General features: G+C 39.3%; 2 protein-coding genes across 2 annotated transcripts; one reads left to right on the top strand and one right to left on the bottom strand.

Annotated features, from left to right (window-relative positions):
* Nucleotides 1-1,538: 1,538 nt before the first annotated feature.
* LOC108679443 (ethanolamine-phosphate cytidylyltransferase) lies at nucleotides 1,539-9,701 on the top strand. Its single transcript, XM_018168061.2, has 6 exons — nucleotides 1,539-1,678; nucleotides 1,935-2,193; nucleotides 3,097-3,243; nucleotides 4,063-4,239; nucleotides 4,913-5,068; nucleotides 5,296-9,701. The coding sequence occupies exons 1-6, from the start codon at nucleotides 1,548-1,550 to the stop codon at nucleotides 5,500-5,502; spliced, it is 1,077 nt and encodes a 358-aa protein (XP_018023550.1). The 5' UTR covers nucleotides 1,539-1,547; the 3' UTR covers nucleotides 5,503-9,701.
* Nucleotides 9,702-13,039: 3,338 nt separating this feature from the next.
* On the bottom strand, nucleotides 13,040-21,260 carry LOC108679444 (membrane-bound transcription factor site-1 protease). The gene is made up of 9 exons (XM_018168062.2): nucleotides 20,965-21,260; nucleotides 20,578-20,729; nucleotides 18,219-20,287; nucleotides 17,364-17,696; nucleotides 16,479-16,598; nucleotides 14,552-15,686; nucleotides 14,257-14,357; nucleotides 13,811-13,929; nucleotides 13,040-13,286 (listed from the first exon to the last, which is right to left on the bottom strand). The coding sequence occupies exons 1-9, from the start codon at nucleotides 21,254-21,256 to the stop codon at nucleotides 13,081-13,083; spliced, it is 4,527 nt and encodes a 1,508-aa protein (XP_018023551.2). The 5' UTR covers nucleotides 21,257-21,260; the 3' UTR covers nucleotides 13,040-13,080.
* Nucleotides 21,261-21,635: the final 375 nt, after the last annotated feature.

Below are 21,635 nucleotides of genomic sequence, written 5' to 3'. Positions count from 1 at the left end.
CAAATTACCACAGCTTCACATCAAGGCAATGACACTGGTAATGGAAAATAAATTGAAGCTGGAACGAGATAAGAGAAAACATGGCAATGTTAATAATGAATACATCAGATATAGGTTGAAATCAGCTAAATGGGAGAAGGCAGTAAGGGATGTGCTAAAACCTAGCTTAATTGTGCTCCCTGCAACAATATATATATACTTAACTCAATTAAGCTAATTTAGGTCTCTAATTGCTAGTTTTTATGATTGTATCTGAAATTGTTAGGCGAAAATAGCATGCATGCCGAATTTCAGATCTCTAGAGCAATCAGAAGTGGGCTAATTTTTGTTGTCAATGTTAACAACAAACAAACAAACAAACGCGAAGCTAAGTTAAGAAAAACGTGTTAAATAAAATGTTTGAATTGTGCACATGTTTATTTCAAACAGTATTAGCTTTTCTCATAACATGAGTCTCATTTCAAGTTGTTTGAGGTTTGTTTGGTTGTCATTCAGTTTATTTTTAGTATTTGTTTAATTGTCTGAATCAAATGGGAACATTGCAGTCAGTCACTCAGTCACTACTAGTTGGAATGTTTAGAGGGTAAAGTCTGATAGATTTATAGGACATAAAACTAGTAGATCTATTGAAAGTGTTGTGCACTGTGCAATTAGCTACCTATCTGTTATATGACTCTTCAATGTTTAGAAGATCTACATTCCTGAAGTGTTTTTGTATATTGAAGACAGTTCAATGGTCAATATTTAGCTCGTTACCTTGCTCCATACAAACTTTAAAAAGCTAATGAATAGACTTATCAATAGGGTAAATGTTTACCCAAAAGTCCCAAAGTGGTAATCACCACCTTGGCCATTCTTGAAGGCAATAACTGCCCTTTTTAACCATCCATATACTGTTATTGTTAGAAAGCTTGTTGCAACAAAAAAAAAAAACATTTCAAAAAGACAAATAGGCTGAAAAAAAATGTCAAAAATAAAATAAATACTGAAAAAAACTAAAAAATCATTGATTTTTTATTTTTTCTTCGATGAGGGTTTCAAAGATGATGGCAAATTTGTTTTCACTATTTCATTAATAATTTCTTTCTTGTTTTGGATCTAATCCCAGTTTTTACAAAATGCAATACCTCTGCCCAAAGTTCCTCAAATAGCCTGATAGCTTTAAATGTTACAGTCTCAAGTACATTACAAATTTTTTCAGAGAAGATAGTTTTAACAATTTGCTAAAGATCTGCTTGAGGAAATATTCTGACTCTGACTAGTCTACTAAGATTATCGACTGATATTTACTCATATTATTTATATATATGTTCCATACACCATTAATCAGATGTATATTGGTAGAAGTAAAATTCATTTGATATTATGATCTTCCTTTTGAAGTAATTTTTCAAAACATTTGTACTTATCTACTACCTATATATCCATTCATTTACCCAGACTATGTTGACCAAATTTTTCTTATATTATACCATGGGGTGACCTGATTTTACATACCTATATGTTACTCAGTTTAAATATATTTATTCTCATTTTTCAGCTATGACATGGTGCACTTTGGACATGCTAACTCACTGCGCCAAGCTAAGGCTATGGGTGACTACCTGATAGTTGGTGTGCACACAGATGAAGAAATTACCAAGCACAAAGGCCCCCCAGTATTTACTCAGGCAGAAAGGTACCTGGTTTAATTCTGTATATATAATAGTAGATTCATCATTTATTGGCTCTTGTTCTTAATATTTAACCAAACAAAATTACATAATTAACTTGCAGAGTCATGAATAAAAAATTATTTTACTTGCTTGTGTCCTTATTAGAAAAAGATAAATTACAGTGGATTATTTCATCTAAAGCTTTTTTCTAAAACTTTTGGCTTGTTACTGATGGTTAGATAGACATTATTTCTGAAATTTTTTTTTTAATATATGCAGGTACAAAATGGTGCGAGCTATCAAGTGGGTGGATGAGGTAGTGGAAGGTGCTCCATATGTCACCACACTGGAAACTTTAGACAAGCATGACTGTGATTTTTGTGTGCATGGTGATGACATCACCATGACAGCTGATGGTATTGACACATATCACATAGTGAAGTCAGCCAACCGCTACAAGGAATGCAAGCGCACAGAAGGTGTCAGCACCACTGACTTGGTGGGACGAATGCTACTAATGACACGTCAGCATCAGCAGGTGAAGCAATTAGCTTTTTATCATTAATGCCTCATTATTCCGATCATTTTTTCATGTGCCACTTCTGATACGTATGTAATTAGTGCTAGGAAATTTATTACACTGTAAACGATTTGGAATAGTGCATCAGATGATTTTTCATGATATCAGTTCATCCACATATACCTAAGTATTAGACTGAAGTGCAGTATTTGTTAAAGACAATAGAGTAATTATTACCAACAATTTTCATGGTGTTTTTCTTGTATTGTCATATGAGACTTATTTTTTTATTTGGAAACTCAAATATGAGGTGACAAGTATTCATAAGATTTGAACATTCTGTATAATCATTATAATAATCAAATAACTTTATGTTTTGCAGTTATTGAAAATAGAGGCTTTTGGAATGACTCTCAAATATTAATTGACAACAAATGCAACTGCTGGCTGATGTTAGGAGTTGAAACTCCAGTCTGGGTATCCAAAATGTTGTTCTCTGTACTGTAAATGCCCAGTTAAGATATTGCATTTAGTTGAAACGAGTAGAAGTGGGCATGGCATAACGGTATTAGAGATCTTGATCTCCGATTTGTAACAATATTTTGGTGAAAAAAAAAACACTGCTACCTACTAATTTTGATTATGTAAACTTTGTACCAAGTAGTATAAATTTCAAAACTTTTTTTACTGCTCATTGTTCTCATAATTTACATTCTACCTCTGTAATGATTTGTGCCAAGACATATACATGTAGTCAATTTTTTAATATCACAATTAAACAGATACATTAAAGATCACCTAACAGGTTGCATCCAAAGAGATATACATTTGATAGTTATATGGTAGGTAATAAATTAAGTCATTCTTATTTGGGTACTAAAATTAAGCATATGTAGAGATTCATGCAGTACCCCTTGACAGGTTGGAGCATCAGAGTACTCAGTAGACGACGGTCACAGCACAAGCCTGAGTACGGACGCCAGCGCTCGCTCGCCATGGACGGGCGTGTCGCACTTCCTGCCCACCACGCGCAAGATCATGCAGTTCTCCTCCGGCCTCGTGCCTAAGGTAAGCTAATATCTACATATTCTTATAATTACTATAATGCAGTTCTCCTCCGGCCTCGTGCCTAAGGTAAGCAAATATCTACATATTCTTATAATTATTATCATGCAGTTCTCCTCCGGCCTTGTGCCTAAGGTAAGCTTATATCTACATATTCTTATAATTAGTATAGTTAGCGAGAAGTTCTTCATTTATCTAGGTTTGATTGAAGACCAGAGCATACTTTTTATAACAATTTACTTATTGTTTTTTTTAGCGCATTTTCTCATTTATGAAAAAATACACTCTTGTGCTCGCCATGTCCGTCTGTCTGTCTGTCTGTCCGTCCGTCCGTGACCTCAAGTTTTCGTCGACGAGAAAATGCGCTCTCTGTCACTCACTGCAGTGAGTACTGAGTTATTGTTTTTTTTTTCAATAAGCCAGACAAAATTTCTTGTTGGCGCTTGGAGATTGAAAAGCAGATTTGACATGAGATTTATATTCTTATGATACTTGTACTATTCTATATTAGGTAGTAATAATCCTTCAATAAGGTTACAAGAATTGTTGCTAATGTTAATTATATCAATCAGCCTGGTAACAAGACCTAACAGCAAGACAAAGATTACTTTTTATAATTAACTATTGTAAAATAGACTTTACTGGAACACTCTTGTGCTGCCACTTTAAGTGCTAGAGTTGTTAATATTTGAAACTGTTTAGCTGCTATTCAATATTGTCTTCTTATTCAATATCACGGCATCTTTAAGTAATACCATGGTAATTACTAATAATTAAATCTTTAAATAATAATTAATAAGTAATAATTACTCCTGCTTGCAGCCCGGAGACCGGATTATTTACGTGGCTGGTGCGTTTGACTTGTTCCACGTGGGTCACTTGGACTTCCTGGCAGCTGTGCGTGAGAAAGGCGACTTTCTGATCGTTGGTCTGCACACCGACCCTGCAGTCAACCGCTACAAGGGCGCCAACTACCCCATCATGAACCTCCACGAGAGGGTTGGTGCCTCGTCCACTGTCCTTATTTTTCCTGCCATTATTAATTATCTTTATCTGCTGGACTTACTTAAATGCTCTAATACTAATCGTTTTATTCTGGTAGAACTACTTATTTTATTGCACTAATGTACTTCTTTCTAATTGCTCGTATATAATTCAATCTGTTTTCCATAAACAAATACGTAGTCTTGCATTATTTTAAAGAACACTAATTGTTTTGCTAAAATCGTTCACTTTCATTCAAATTGACGCAATTTATTTCAAGTTTAGTGCCTACCTTCTCAATATGCGATGAAAATCCCTGAGGTTTAAATTTAGATAGAGCACTGAACTTCATTCTCTAGAGTCTACTCTCAAAAGACGATCATTTTTGTTATAAATATGGCTGACATGCCGCGCTTCTGTCTGTTCAATTAGTTGCCAATTATAAATAATAATGTAACTATTCAAATTACTAATCTACGAACGTACATTTTAGGGTGAGTACGTCAAAATAAGTATTAGTAATAGTTCAGCTATGATTGGTTTGTTGCCGTCTGGCTAAAAACTAAAGGCACTCGCACGATGAATGACCAATCACCAGATCCGATCTCTGGGCAAACATTATCCATTATTTAATGAAAACATGTTAGCACCCTACAAACATGACTCAAGAAATGCTGTGTGTGTGCAGGTGCTGTCGGTGCTAGCGTGCAAGTACGTAAGTGAAGTTGTGATAGGAGCTCCATACTCGGTCACGGACGACCTCCTGGATCAGCTTAAAGTGGATCTCGTGTGTCACGGCGCTACAGAGATCAGCCCTGATGAAGACGGCAGTGATCCCTACCAGGTCAGAAATGCTCAGTGAAACAAGCCTAACTAAATTAATATTCATTGTAGATGACAAACATGATGGAGAAGATGAATGAATCTGTTGGTCACTTTGAGAGGATGAACTCATTATGAAGAACATATCGATGAATTTAATTTCGCTGTTTATTTTTGTGATCTATACCGTACTTTTTATCATTGGTTAACTCGCCTATCGAAAAATTACGTTGTCTTTTTGGAGTGCAGGTACCGAAGTCTCGGGGAATTTTTGAGATGGTTGCGTCGGGCAACTCGATGACGACTGACCGCATCGTGGAGCGCATTATCGAACACAGGCTGGAGTTTGAGTTGCGCAACAGAAACAAGGAGAAGAAGGAGAGGGCGGCCTTCAAGGCTTATGTCCAGGCTAAAGAACAGGGCAAGAACACCATCGATCGGATCGTCGTCGAATGAGAGAAAGGTCATAGGCAGAGGTTTAATGACATCAAAGTCTATAAATATATATATCAAATAAACTTTTATTTGCTGCGTTGCCTATCTTATTGAAGACAGATGTTAGTAGATACAACTTGTACCCTTGAATGGAATGGAGTTATTCTTCGAAAATTATGCTTCATTTCTACATGAAACATATATCTATCTAATTATTTTATAATTATTTTAACTTTCAACTTTCTGGTACTGCCTTCTTACTTAAAAGCCATCTTTTTATTTGTTGATAACATCGAATTGTTTGTCACAACATTATTTGATTGTGTGCGTGGATTGATCACAATAATTTTAAATATATTTTACTCTCATACGCTTCACTAAACAGTGCCATGTATTGCAAAGCTTTGCCCAACCTGAGCACAGCAGAGCGTCACAAGTTGCTAGTGTTGCTTAGATAACGAAAATTTTTATAATGGTGACAAATTACGTACATATTCCTCTTGAATAAATAATCATTTTAGGATGCGTTCATGTCACTGATATCCTGTCGATTCATTTCATAATATATGAAGCTTTTATTTATTTTCTGACACCTAGCGGAATTTTTTATTTGTACCAGACTCGTACCTACCTTATAGTGAATGAAAATTCCTTTCATGTTACATTGGGTGTTCGTTGTTTGAGTAATTTTTTATTGTTTAACCTTGTCATTATTAATTGTGTTGCATGTCTCTGATCATATTGATCGCATGCATTTTCAAGCCTACGATCTTAAGTCTTGGCTTTGGAACCTTCATAAACAATAATAATCACTGGAAGTATTATCTCTCGCGCTAACAGCACGAGCTCTGGTGGCTTTTACGTGAGGACATTTTAAAACGATCGTCGAAATTAATTGTTCCCTCGGAATTATTATGCACTCGTATTGAGGTGGGGGTAATTCTTTGATAGACAATACTGTCTATGTTGCAAACTCTGACGTGTTTTATGACGGACTCGGGTAATTTGTATGTGCGCGGTTATGCACTCGTATTGAGGGTGGGTTAATTCTTTGATAGGCAATACTGTCTATGTTGCAAGCTAACGCGTTTTATGACGGACTAGGGTAATTTGTATGTGCGCGGGTTATGCACTCGTATTGAAGGTGGGTTAATTCTTTGATAGGCAATACTGTCTATGTTGCAAACTAATGGGTTTTATGACGGGCTCGGGTAATTTGTATGTGCGCGGGTTCCATAACAGCGTTTTTTCATAACTATCATTATCACTTGTGATTCTTTCGTCCCACTCTTGCTATAAAAAGTAACTCATTATTTTCCTTGTATTATTATTGGTCTTCACGAGCAGTTAAGTACTTAAAGACGTTATATGGCGGTCTTATTGAATCACACTTTTTTCAGTACTGAATGATTATTGATTGTACAAATGCTGGCGAGTTTCTTAGCTGCTGATCTCCCTGCTGCTCGTTCCTGTTGTGTAATGTCTTACTCATGGGCGGCCAAAGTTTTTCAACGGATCTCCAAAGTTATTCACAAATAGCGGTTTTTTCTCACTATCTGTTCTAATGGTAGCCAGTGAACGTCGACTTTGTTACCTTCCTTAGTTTTCCAGTCAACTAATCATTGCCTAGACTTGTAGCAAGTATTGTCAATCGCCTTTTCCATTTCCGATCCTGATATTTTAATCTTAAATTTCATTTAAGTAAGCGAATTTAATGGGAGTTTTGTCGGGGTTCTCGAAACCAGTACAGTTACTGAAAGAAATATCTGTTGGTTTAATGGGTTGACGATGATAAGACTACCTTTATGTGGTATGCCAATTTCAACTGCGATGTCGTCTTATGTGCGGTGGTTCATTCTCGAGGTATGAATGTTCTTACTTAATACTGTGCATGTAACTAGTCGTATGTTCCTTAAAATATTGCATACTATGCCTTTTACTAGACTAGTCAACAATTACTTATAATACTCAAGCTTTATGACAGTGTCAGTCATTGATTTAAAGTTCAATATGTTTTACCTCAACTATTCTTCTCGATTGGTGACCTTATGATGTGCTCTGATGTCTACTTACGTTCACACTCGCCAAGAATAATAAATCTACATAATTGAAAAGTCAGATATGACCAGATAAATAGCGATGTGTTCGCAGAATGCTTCAACTCACACAGGCGTCCGGCGTTACAGTCACGAAACGCTCTTATTTGTTAGCGTTTAGTTACTTGAATGATCTAAGTGTTTGGATGTGACAGTGTTGTCTCTAATCTGCTGAAGCTTATTGTTTTTATTTTCTTCAGAGTTTAATGCGATTGATTCATTGAAGTCGTGTATTCAGCACCGCTTGTTGCATACAAATCTGGAATGATAAGGAGCTCTGCTATTATATTTGGTATTATTCCATCATATGAGTGAGAACAAGCAGCGCGTTTGGTAGCTTATGGGGCTTTTTATCTGACCGTGCAGGATTTGAAGAATGCGAGACTTGCTTTCCGCTAAGTTGTTGTAATGCGTGCGTGCTACTCCAGCTCAATTAATCGGTGTCAAGATCTTATGTTCAGTGACCTGTTCAACTTACGTCGTGCAATGTTTTTACCGAGTCGCCCTTAGTGCTGTGGTTTTGAGGTCAATAAATGGTGTCCAATTTTATACAGAAACTAAATTCCTAGCTCCTGATATTATAAGTCTGAAAATGTTAGTCTAATTTAATGGTAAATCAAAATAATGGTAAAAACATGTTGTGCGACAAACTCGATAAACTCTGGCCACGTTTCTGAATTAAGTATTATTTTCGCACATTATTACTATTCATTAACGAAATTTGTACTTTCAACTTGAACTGCCATGCTGGTCATACAGACCACTCATGAAACTGTTACAATTATGTCACATTTACTGGTTACTATGTCGTTGAGTGACTTGTCTTTCAATTCAGGTAAAATTATAAAAAGTTTCTATGTCATTTAAATGAGCTATTCTATTCTTTGATACTCCGCCGCTCAACGACCTGGTTTAGGAATTTGTGTAGGTAATTGATGAGCTTCATTAAATTTCCCGCTGTGTCGGACTTAGCTGTGATAAATGTATATTGTATTCTCATTTGGGAACGACTAGAGACAACGTATTCATCTATTCACTCTACTGCTTCCGAGTAAGATCTCTTAAATTCATTACGCCTTATTCAGAGAGATGTAAACAAATGCTACCGTCAATGCTGATAACGTCGCCACAGCACTCAAATCGCCAGCCTTCAATCCAATCGATCTATTTTATAAATAATACTGAACCACATCTTTCCAGCTTGTTAGAGAAAACTCTTAAGTTATTACGTGGCAATCTAACCCTGCAAATCGTAGTTCTGGCGAGTATTTTTCAGATTTTGCTGCAGTTTCTGCTGAGTGGCAACCTAAGTGTTATTGGCAGGCAGCATATTACCCACTCAACATGCGGGAAAAAGGCTTCTAATTGACGTTTTGTTTACGAATTAGATTTTCATGCAGTCCACAATTCAGTTTTATCCTGTTCCGACTTTATGGTTTGCTATAATTTGACATTCGACCTTCATGTTTCACTAGGCTCTCAAATCCACAGAGTTTTTTTTATCCCCTATTTATCCCTTAACTTATTCCTCGCATCTTTACTGGTTTTACTTGTAAGTGGAATTAACTTATTATATTTAATCAATTGATTTGCTTGTGTATTTTGATTGTTTAATTTACGTCTTTTTAGTCCGGTGTTCTCATGTGATTTGTTCATGAAGCAAGTGCCTGCAGTATACTCGCTGCTGACGTCCCATTGCACGTCTCCAGACTCGCTGCAGACGTAAAATTTCAGTAAAAAATGACTTCGTAACGTGACGGAAACGTAAGACTACAATTGTTTTCTTTGAATTATCTATCTTACTTCTTCGTAAAATTACAGAGTTATCAATGTACGTGAATCGGCTTACGACGTAACTGCATTACTGACAATATATTTGTGTGATAATTCCAACTGATTCTTTGGCTTACGTCAATATTACTAGCTACAATATGGCCTCGCTGCTATCGATGTATTAGCATTATCATTTCACTAGCGGATCCCTCGCCTGCACAAATATCAGCGAATGATTGTTTGTGTGCCGTAATTTAAGTGCGTTACCAGAATTTACTCGCTTTTATAGCTTTTATCATGTTTTCCTGCATGCTTTTGTGTTACCCTGAATTACATTCGTACGTATCTGGACAGCGACGAGTTCTACATTCCCCCTAACTTCGGTAGCCTGACGACTCGCGGCAAGCGAGGTTTCGACATCGTTTGTCTGAGACCTTAGAGGCCAAGAGATGAATTTAATACAACATATTGGTTGGTGCGAATTTGTATTAAAAATGTGAACTGTACATTAAGTCTATATGTACAGACCTAATAACACGTTAAATAAATAATTCGTACGAAACAAGATTAAAGCTGATACGTGAGAGGTGATTACAGTTCGTCAGATTTGACCGAGAGAACTTGTACTGGCAGTCCGCATTGATATAATTCATCAGTTGGATTACGCTGCTTTCGTTCCCATTGAGTGGAAGAAGTATGCACAAATTTTTTATGCCAACCACACACAAGCCTGTAAACCAAAGTGTTCGTAGGAAACTAGTGCGCCAATCTATGTAATGCATGCACGTGGATTATGCACAAGTAGTAAAATTAGAAAACTTAGCGGTCTTTGGTTAAATAGCAACTTACAGTTGAGAGAAAAGTCGGTCATTTTGCAAGCAGCAATAATGAAAGCGAAGCTACATAAGCTGACCATCCATCATCACAAGGTATAAATCGCCAAAAAAAAGAGTCAAGCAGAAGGTATCGATACAAGTTCTTTCCAATATGGAACTAAGATTCGCTGCTCGGCTTCGGGAGGACTGCGTGGACACCGCTTAATGTGGTGAGCGAGAAGAAGCGTCAGAGACGAAGAAGGAAAGATGAACAGCGCCAGGAATGGCGGCTCGTAAGTCGTCTGTCGCCACTCGCAACCACGGTTGAACGAGCGCTGCAAATCCTGCCCGCGCAACAGCTTTAACTCATAGCCGAGACCACGCGTTCTGCAGTGTGGCGTTCAGGAACAGCCTATCGAGGTCGCAAGACTGACTTCCAATAACGTAACGATCGATAAAGATCGACATAAAATGACAGCCCATACAAAATTTGTGACAATTGAACAGAATAAGATTCTATCAGGTTAATCCATTGCGACTACACAATTATTCATTTTGTTATCCTCATTCATCATTGAGGGGCTGAAGACTGTCAACTCGCATCGAAATGTTTGAATAATGAGCCGGTAGTCCTACAATACATGAATTTGAGTGAATGCAGGGAAATGGTCGCTGATCTAAACTTGCAAGTAAGTTTGATGAAAATGAATACATGAAGGAATGCCCTGATTGCGCCTTGTGTATGATCTATTCTATGGGAAGAGGAGCAACAATGGAATCTGAACCTCATCTTATTCTTAACCCAAAGTGACGAGAGAATTAATTCAAGTTTAAACACAACGTTCTTTATCCTTGATAAAAATGCACATAGAAATTTCAATCATGTCAACGCCCGTAAATCAATCAATTTTAAGTAATAATAATTGTAGAAACTGAAGCAATCTTCGCCTCGTTAACGTTTATCAAGTTGGTGTTAGGTCAAGTTTGGGACAAATGAACTTAGAGGGGACGTAGTGACTTCGACATTACGATAACTTTGCAAACAGTGAATTTTGCAAGATTTTTCTGAATGCACGGCCAGTATTGTGAGCTGCAGTGAGACTTGATACCAAACCCTGTAACACTAATGGGGTGCATCTCATAAGCCTTATTTACGTGGAGTCCAGGGCCCATACTTTCCTATAAAGTCCAGGGCCCATACTTTCCAAAAAAAGTTAAGATATCGTAAGTTCATCAGCCAATCATTTACGGCCTTTCGAGCATAATCCACCAATCATAGACAAGAAAATAGAGCGTAAGTACTTACGTCCACTTAGCGAGTTTTGAAAGTGTGGCCCCAGGGCGAAAACACGCTAGCCTCGAACCAAATAAAAGTAGCAAAAAAACATTTAGAATAATGAAATAAATTAATGCAAGTTAAATTGATTTGAGACTACGCATGAGAAAACTAATCGTAAATAACAACTTGAAACTGGGGACTCGTTGCCGAGATGACGACATGATATTGGATCTGACTTACAACATGAAATATACGAGATAATTCCGTGCCACAAAAATCAATCACAAACAGTTGCTAAGGACTTTAGAAAATACTGTAATGACTTCATACGCTGATATGAACACAGCTGGAAAGCTTAGACGAATATATCGTCGCTATATGTCAGATGAATCTTTCAGTTCGCGAATAAGCGCTAAATAGCAAACGACTAACATAACTATAGCACAATAACGATGAAAATATCAACAAGGCACAACAAATTCCCCAAAAGCAAGCAAAGAGGTTCATACTTTGCATAAATTGTTTTCGTCACTATTGAAGCCTTATATCAAGAAATAACTTATATGGACGAGATCCCAAGTCGAAAAAAAACGACTTAAATACGCTGTGCTATTACTTACTCTATCATCACAAGATCGCTACGTCTGTATAAGAGGCTCGAGTTCCCAAAACAAAACAATATAATAACAGTATACATGAATATTATACATAGATAAGAACTAGGATCACAACGGATGAATATGCGGTATTTAATTCTGTACATTAGACCCTGCATTTGGCTCTGAATTGAACCACTCTCTAATGCCGGTAGGCAGAATTACAAGACTGATTTTTAATTATCATAAAGGAAATTGTAACTCTTAACCGAGTTCATCTAACACCTTAACTTGTACGCATTTCCTAGCCACTCACATCATTTTCGATTTTAGACTAAACATCAAGAGATTAACCACATTACCGGAGCCCAGTTGTATGGTTTAGTGATATTCTGGCGCGACAGCGAACTATAAATCGCAGTAAATATATAATGTGGATGCCACGAGATTCCCTACGTGATTGCATGTGTCAGCAGGACAACTTGTAACAAAATATTGATTATAGTCAGAGCTCTATGATTTTTTACTAATTGCGTATAAAAGAAGTCTTTCGTTATTTGAATTAAACCTCAAGTGCCACTTAAGAGCCATGAGTGCGCGTGGTGAGATATGATCTGCTCCAAGAGGTAGTGATGTCTAACCAGTTTTCACAAAATAGTTGGTTATGTCAGCATGTAATAAGAAAGTTAATGCGTCATCTGTTGAGGCATTCCATCATCAACACATAGGCCAATAAACCTCTCTCTATTCAGACGGCTAATCAGCTTTTTTTCAGACGGCTCATATGGGCCTCAATTCTTCAGTCTTAGTTCCAAAAATTAATCAGCCTGTATTCAAGCGGCTAATCAGCCTGTATTCATGCGGCTAATCAGCCTGTATTCATGCGGCTAATCAGCCTCACCTCAGACGGCTAATCAGCCTCAGTTCAGACGGCTAATCAGCCTCAGTTCAGACGGCTAATCAGCCTCAGTTCAGACGGCTAATCAGCCTCAGTTCAGACGGCTAATCAGCCTCAGCTCAGACGGCTAATCAGCCTCAGTTCAGACGGTGGTGAACCAGCTGCCCACAGTGGATCTGAAGTAGGTGCGTATTTTCTTGCAGCGTCTCTTTGACCTGTGATGTCCTCTGCACCACCACAGCAGCAGCACCACAACGCTCACCACCACCACCACACTGTACAGCAGCCGGTCCTGGCCTGACACGCTGCCCGGTAGGGTGGCCAGCCAACTGCTGTCCAGCTCCTTCTCTGTAACATTTCACATATATACTAAAATACCACACAATAAATAATCTTTCTGCTTGAATTTAGTGGGAACAAGAATTGCTTACAATGGGTAGATTTCAGCGGACTACTAAATTCCGTACTAAATAGTTTCCTAAACATTGCAACGAATTTATTCTCAATTTAAATTCGTTAGATACGAAACATCTTAATGAATTTTTATTGCAAGCCAATGCTAGTAGAAATCAACTCTTCATTAAATTGTACGTGATAAAAATCATGTAGTTTTAAATCATTTAGTTTTAAATTGTACGTGATGAAAATCATGTAGTTTTGATGATCATGTAGTTTTAAATCATGTAGTTTTAAATTGTATGTGATAAAAATCATGTAGTTTTGAGGATCACGTAGTTTTAAATCATGTAGTTTTAAATTGTACGTGATAAAAATCATGTAGTTTTGAGTATCACGTAGTTTTAAATCATTTAGTTTTAAATTGTACGTGATAAAAATCAAATAGTTTTGAGGAGAGAAAACTAGGAACCGACGCGCAAGATGGTCGTGCTGCTGCAGGTGTGGAGGCAGTGGCGGCTGCAGCTCAACAGGCAGCACGGCCGACAGTACTTCAGGCTGCGACAGCAGCTTCAGCCCCACGTGAATGTTCGCGCTGATACACAAAAACGTAAAAAACCATCATTAGTTAGAAACTAAACGTATAACCAAGAGAGTATTTACCATATAATTCATAAGAAACTCTGTTAAAAAAACTCATAAAGTGAGGGAAATGCAGTTCTCAGCAAGGTCTCGAGTAGTGAGAATGTCATCGCTATCTTTTATCGTAAATATTACAGCAAATACTGTTCTAAAAAGTAAATGTCTGATCAGAGCGGAGAACGGACTTTCTCCGCTCTGATCAGAGCGGGTCTGATCAGATCTGATCATAAGCAAATCGTGGAAAGGAAAGAAAGTCATTCTTAGAATAATGAGATCCCACCTTTTGCTGGAAGTGTTGAGGGGAACAGGAGTCGAGGGAGTGAGTGAGGGACATGAGGGTAGTGGCCGTGTTTGTTCCAGTCCAATACTAAGCTCCAGGACCTGATAGAATAGAGAATAAAAATAATTTAAATTAAGTTCGATTGGTATCAATTTTCACGCAACTTATTTTGCTTTAGCTGAGCAGAAATCGTATGAAAAAGTTCACAGATCGATAAAGTTGAAGAGGTTTCAACAACAAAGATAAAAGTTTAATCAAACTGAGTAAATTAGACCCAAAGATTAAATAAAATCACCTTGCTGTGTCGATGAAGAGTACTTTGCTCCATTCTTTTAGGCAGTTCTTCGGTGAAAATTGCTTCTTTGCTTCCACTGCCTCCTGAGAACGTACCGGGCAAATGTCCCGTCATGCTGAACTCTAAGATTGCAGACAACAGCCAAAAACAATCTTTTTGCAAGTGGCTGTTGTCGAGACAGTTGCTGTCACCGTACACGACCACGCGACCGCTCTCGCCGCTGCTGCCAGCTTTGCTGTTTGCGTGCTTCTTGTCGTCGTTTTTGTTCAACATCGTCCGGATTTCGTTATCTTGCGCGCTCGGATTTTGGAGGCTAAGTAGTGATTTGTGGAAGGCATTTGCTTCGTCGGCATCCACATTTGGATCTTGGGTATGAATACCGTTATTTCGATGCAGGAAATTTATTTGTGCATGCGGTTCATCACTACTCTGATTGTTGTTGTTCTTGTTGGAATTGCGATGGCTGTCATGTATCCTATCAAATGGAGGATCCAAGACGTGTTGTTCTCTGGCAGTATCGTCCTCGTCGGCTTCATCAAGATTATTGACGTCCAGGTTGTGGTTATGGTGGAAGACATCCAGAGAATCCACTTCGGTAGCCAGGTTGCGCTCGGAGTCATCTTTGTTTATCATCACCGAACCAGCATCAGTAATAGATTTCAGTATCTTCGTGCGACCTTCGTCATGGTCAGTCTCTGCAAGACGCGATTTCTTCGTTCCAGACGCATCAAATTTTTGAATAACGTCCTCCTTATCCACCAAATGCCACTCGCGTTCGTCTTTTTCACCATTCATTGCACCAGAAGTGCGTACCGCGTCTTCCCGGTAATGATTCTTCGACAAATTTTCCTTCAGGAAAACCCCTTTGTTTTCGATGGCAGCGTCAGGCAATGGAAAGAGGTTGGATGTAGCGATAAAAGCCTTAGCGGAATCAGGAACAAGATCCTCGACTGAGTCTGTACGAGACAGAGCGCTGGACTTGGTCTGTAGCAGGCCCAGAATCGGCACGTCCATTTCCACCCTGGCCTCCCCCTCGAGCATTTCATTGCCCAGGTCCGAGAGGCTATGGGCGCGAACCACGTGACCCTCGCTGGGGAACCTTGCGATCGATGTTCCCGTCGCGTAATGCACGCCCCTGGGTAGCGAATATCACAAATGAAATACAAAGTTCCTAATTATGTGTAATCATCGTTCAAGTCGTCAAAAAATTCACAACCATAGACCTTCATCTCAAATCGTTACGCAATACATTTTAATAGCAATTTGAAATACAAGTATTCAAACAAAAACAAGGGATAAGCAACTAGAATTTAGTCTACTGTGAGAATTATAGAGTGGGTCATAAAAACGATGGGAATTCAGAAATTATCGAGATGTTTCACACTGAAAATATGAATAGTAGGATAAAAATTCCGGGCATTTATCATATTAGAGTCAATAAGAAGGGCATTCAGTGTTCAGGTTATTAATCGCTAGGTTTGTGAAGGGAGTGAAGAGCGTGAGGTTGGTGAAGGGAGTGAAGAGCGTGAGGTTGGTGAAGGGAGTGAAGAGCGTGAGGTTGGTGAAGAGAGTGAAGAGCATAGGTTGGTGAAGGGAGTGAAGAGCGTGAGGTTGGTGAAGGGAGTGAAGAGCGTGAGGTTGGTGAAGGGAGTGAAGAGCGTGAGGTTGGTGAAGGAAGTGAAGAGCGTGAGGTTGGTGAAGGGAGTGAAGAGCGTGAGGTTGGTGAAGAGAGTGAAGAGCGTGAGGTTGGTGAAGAGAGTGAAGAGCGTGAGGTTGGTGAAGAGAGTGAAGAGCGTGAGGTTGGTGAAAGGAGTGAAGAGCGTGAGGTTGGTAAAGAGAGTGAAGAGCGTGAGGTTGGTGAAGAGAGTGAAGAGCGTGAGGTTGGTGAAGGGAGTGAAGAGCTCATGTTGGTGAATACAGCACCCACCGGTCGGCCAAGGAGAAGTCGCCCTCGAGGACGGCGTCAGAGAAGGCGATGCCCCAGGAGTCCAGCAGTTGGTTGAGGGCGGGAACGTTGCTGCCTCCAGTCACCGGCATCCACAGCTGCCTGCATCGCAGCCAGGCAGTGATAAGGGCAACTATATATAATATCACGAACTGTCTACCATCTTCCCTGGTTAAATAAACCATCTACCTAATTTTAAGGAAGATAGTGGTACGAACAATACAGTCTTTAATGAAAGAATTGAGCCAAGTACCTACAACTGTTGACATACTATCTGGATATAAAGGCGGAATTAAAAATATTATCTTGATGAACAGATGAAACGAAATATACACTATTTTGATGGACAGGTGGAATGAAATAAATAATATCTTGAATAACAGATGAAACGAAATACATATCATATATATTTCTCTTCCGTAATACGGTATCGAATTTATTTGCTAACTGTATTCAGAGTAAATAGTGTTCCATGAATCTTGAAGACAGACAAAAACTGATGAATTCAAACTTAATTCCATCTTCTACTATGCTTGATTGATTTTACTTTAAATACAGTTCATTTCTACAAAAAAATTAAAATATTTCACTTCACATTAATCATGCAGAAATTTTCTTAGGATTGAAGTAGCAAGTGAAGCTTGCCTCTTTATTGATGGTAACGTGAGACAATAAATCATTCAGTCATTCAGAAAGAAATTATATTCAGTAAGTAATTCTACAAGTTCTGGGTCCAAAAAGTTCGAAGCCAATACATTAATATTACCACATTGAGCAAGGTTGCCGAGGTCAGATGAAGGATCAGCAATAAACTTTTTCATCATCAGCAAAGAACTTATTTATCAGCAGCCCGAGACCGAGACTCACTTTGTATTTTCATCGTAGAATTTGACCTTCCTCATTACGGAGACGTTGTACCAGTCAGCGAAGACAACAACTGAGAGGCCCTCAGCCACGTCATTCCTGAGCTTGGTGATCTCTTCAGGGAAGTATTCCTCTTCAGCGTCAACGATGAGCAGAGTCCCGTACTTGGAGGCGTCGAAACAAGTGAAGGGATGACCAAGAACCTCGACGAAGTATCCGCTGTGTCGTAAGTGCTCGTACATGTCTTTGAAATTGGTGTGGATGTGGTCGGCATTCCAGTCCAAGGGGTCACTCTTCATGCGGAGGTTGTCGCGGGGGAAATATCCTGGCGGGTACCTGCAAGGAAACACAGTCCTTATATATACATCGCACGATATTCACTAGACAATGTATATCTTAATGAAACGTGCCAATGTAAGTACATAAATGAAAAGGAAGGTCTAACGGAATTAGATGGAAAAATTAGCAGCAGCGTAGTATTATAATCATTTAATCTACACCAATAATGAGTGTCCAAAAATAAAACTTTCACCGGTGCTACAGTGAAAGGGAGAAATATTTCAAAGGAGTCCGTATATCAGAAATTGGTCTGGCAAACTATGAGAAAGGTTAAAATTATTCAGTTTTAGAGTTAACAGTTTAGTATGATCAGGAAAGCTAAGGACCATAAAATACCATATTAGACATTCAACAATTAACGCGAACTGCGTCGTTATATTATAAACACCTAGTAATTTTTACGAAACGATTCAAGATCCTAAGAGAAGTTAATTAGCTTATTTGTTGGCCTGATGGCTAAATACCTATCGTACTAGGTGAAATTCTGATAATAAAAGTAGAATCGGAAGTAAATTTTACCTGAGGTTATGAAACTGATCCCAAAGAATGCGCTTATGGCGAGGAGGAGTAGGTATAATCCTGGCTTTGAGAGGAAGTCTCACTTGAGAGACACGAGGCTCAGTCTCGCCTTCTTCGGGAGGCGACTCAACCGTCACAGAGATGTGGCCGGTTGCTACGCCTTCGAAGTCCTGAGCTCCCTCCTTCACCCAAATCCAGACGGCGAGCCAGCCACTCCATGGCCACAGGACCTCACTGTGCGTGAAGCCTACGGTGAGTAGCTCCCCGTTTTGGGGAGTGTAAGGATGCCATACGGGGCCGCGCACGATCCTCCCACTAACACCCATCCCGTTCAGAACTGTCACGTTCACGATGGTCGGGGCCGCTGAGTAGTACAAAGGCTGCGTGCAGTACGGCCACATGTACTGACACTCAGTGAGATCGATGTAACTGGGACTCAGCGATGCTTGAGGTCGATATTTTGCTAATACTTGGTAAGCGCGCACCAAGTCGAGCTTGCCGTGTCCTTGCTCGAACATTGTGACGCCAGGAAGCCGCCTGGCGGAAGCCATAAGCGCCTGTTTCATGGACGCTGGGTTGATCAGATTACCACGGTGTAGGACGCCACTGGCTAAGAGAGCTACAGCGCCCGCCACAACTGGGGATGCTACAGAAGTGCCACTCAACTGGCGACATCTGCCATCGCTACTGCTTCCATAGACATTAGAGCCATAGGTCACGAGGTCGGGTTTGACACGTCCGTACCCATAAGGTAGTTCCCACGTGGTCATGCCTCGAGATGAGAATCTTGCTATCTGGTCCTCGAAATTGATCCCTCCGACACCTATTACATCCATCTGGTCAGCAGGGTTATTAAGGGTACCATACAGAGGACCGTCATTGCCGATGGCCGACACCATTATCACTCTATTGGCGGTCAGCTCCCACACCTTGTCAACAAAAGGATGATCCATGAAGTCTGGCCCGCCGATGCTCAAATTAAGAACATCAACTTTCTTAAGGATAGCGTAATTGAAAGCATCAAGAAACCAAGACGTATAAGAGACTTGCGTGTTTGTAAACACCCTGTACACATGCAACTCTGCGTCAGGCGCTAAACCAAGGCACGCTTTATGAGTTGAAGCCACAACACCAGCAACAAAAGTCCCGTGACCCAAACCGTCATCAAGAGTTCGCTCGTTGGTCCAGTTTGTTCTTTCGCGAATTTTACGAAAATGAGGATGGTTTTTGTTCAGTCCAGTGTCAAAAATAGCAACTTTGATTCCAGTGCCAGTGATGTCACGCTGCCAGAGTTCTTCGGCTTGCAGAATAGAAGTTATTTGTCGAGGTACAGCACGCAATAATCTTCTGCTGCTGTGTCTACCAGTTGACTGCCAAAACGCATTTCCCAGTGTAAGAGATGACCGGTGAAAAGGACGAGAACCAGGCCATATTTCTTCCTTATCAAAATCATTTGCTACAAGCGGGTCAAAGCTAGCTTCAGGCTCGTCGTAGTCCTCTTTAATTTTTGTTCGATCGTCCATTGAGTCTTCCTTGATGGGTTCATGAGCAACATTTCCATCGGTTTTCTTATGATTTAGAGTGTGTAACTTATTATGCAAAGGCTGCACAATAGCATCGTCCTCAACCCCAAGAACTGATTTGTAGTATTCACTTGATTTGGATTCCACATACGAGGTCGATTCCATATCATCTTTGCCTAAAAATTCTTCATCCAAATCTGGGCTTGCGTCATTGTCTTTTAAATTATACAGAGAATCCACAGAGAAAATCTCTAAGTCATCATCTTTCGAATTTTTTTCTAATTCTAAAGGCGTACTGCTATTGCCAAAATAAGAGCCATTTGAGTCGTGAGGCATGTCCTTACGAGGCTCAATTTGGACGTCCATATCGTTGAAATGGTTGCTTGCTTCATTACTTTGGAGAGGATCAAAATCTTGCACCGCATTACCAGCCTCATCAAAATAAGTGAGATGTCTCACAACCATTCGTTGAGGTGTAACTCTCTTCACTGCAGGATGGTCCTTTAGAGAGTTCAAACCAGGCATTGCATGATGATGTTCTTCCAGCTGCCAAAGTAATGCAAGAACGAGTTAAGTCACGTAACTCTTGATTGAGTAACATGTTAACACCTGAATATTTTGCATACTATGAATGCAGAAAACTTGTTCCATCATATGAGACCATGCACAGAAATTTACCTGAACACAATCCATTAATAGATGGACAATTAATATTTTTGAGGACACAAACAATACAGAACCATACAAAACGCCAAAGTGAAAAAAAACAAATAAGCAAATTTTATAAATAAAAGGCCTCCACTTGTCACTTGAATTTATACAACAGACATACGCACCTGGATTACATCAAAATCACTAGGGTAATCTGCAGCGGGGTTGTCCCTGGGTAACACTGTCCACCGCTGGACACCAGAGTCTGCCAAAGCTGCCTCTATGAATCTGTGCCTAGCTTCGGCTTGGTAGTATCCAGAGAAGCCAACAATGTACTCTGTTGGTAGGCATAATTTTCTTTTTACCACAATATATAACTAGTAGGCTTGCAATTTCCAACTTGCACAAACTATTTTCATCAATATAAATTAATTTTCATCATATACAAATTTATATATTGCATCACTAGCAAATAGATCTTTAGCATCATCTACACCAGATTTAACCATTACCTATATCTTCAAAATAGTATTGTGACAGGCAACAGAAATGTTAAACTGCAAAATACTTACCATTTTCAACAATACTAGATGAGTAGGAAATCTTGACTTGCAAAGGAGGCTCACTGGAATTGCAGAAGGCCGAGTGTTTTCGGAGCTTTCCATTTGCCTGCTTTGAACTTGGAGAATCTGATGGAATTGAGCTAGGAGCTCCCTGGTCTTGAATGCTACCATCCAAATAATCAGTAGAATCGCTATCATGTTTGTCATCATAACTTTTCATAGGCTGGGAAATCTCATCCACTACAATTTCTGAAGGTTCAATGTCATCTGGCTGCATCCAGAGGGTCCTCCTCATGGGCATCTGCAGATCTAGCGGATATGACTCAACACTGTCAGAAATGCCACCAGCATATGACATGTCACTACATGTCTGGGTGCTGCACTCAACATCTTCTGGGGAATTGAGTTCTTGTCCATTCATAAAATTATTCTCATTGTCAGCAAAAACCAAGATGGGATGCATAAAGTATAAAAGAATAAGAAAATAACTAAAAAACTGGCCTGGATTCATGCTTTGGTTACTCATGTCTTGAAGGTTATGTGAAGCCTTGTCAGCCAGGCAAGTATAAAAATGATCCTATAGCATTGTTTTTCATTGCTCATCCATAGTTTTAGAAATACATTATGTTCTTTATTAACACATAAGTTATATATGTTAAGTTATATCTATCTAAGGTCGC

This window comes from Hyalella azteca, unplaced genomic scaffold, assembly GCF_000764305.2.
Source record: "Hyalella azteca isolate HAZT.00-mixed unplaced genomic scaffold, Hazt_2.0.2 contig5371, whole genome shotgun sequence".
NCBI lineage: Eukaryota > Metazoa > Arthropoda > Malacostraca > Amphipoda > Hyalellidae > Hyalella > Hyalella azteca.
This window is presented reverse-complemented; position numbering and strand designations above follow the sequence as displayed.

Excerpts from the sequence above, each read along its gene's own strand:
- LOC108679443 (XM_018168061.2), top strand. The coding sequence starts at position 1,548 with ATGGTGCACTTTGGACATGCTAACTCACTGCGCCAAGCTAAGGCTATG. Across the intron at positions 2,194-3,096 it reads TGACACGTCAGCATCAGCAG|GTTGGAGCATCAGAGTACTC; the intron begins GTGAAGCAATTA and ends ACCCCTTGACAG. Across the intron at positions 4,240-4,912 it reads TCATGAACCTCCACGAGAGG|GTGCTGTCGGTGCTAGCGTG; the intron begins GTTGGTGCCTCG and ends GTGTGTGTGCAG.
- LOC108679444 (XM_018168062.2), bottom strand. The coding sequence starts at position 21,256 with ATGCCCATGAGGAGGACCCTCTGGATGCAGCCAGATGACATTGAACCT. Across the intron at positions 16,599-17,363 it reads TTCTACGATGAAAATACAAA|GCAGCTGTGGATGCCGGTGA; the intron begins GTGAGTCTCGGT and ends GCTGCGATGCAG. Across the intron at positions 13,287-13,810 it reads GCAGCACGACCATCTTGCGC|AGAAGGAGCTGGACAGCAGT; the intron begins GTCGGTTCCTAG and ends GAAATGTTACAG.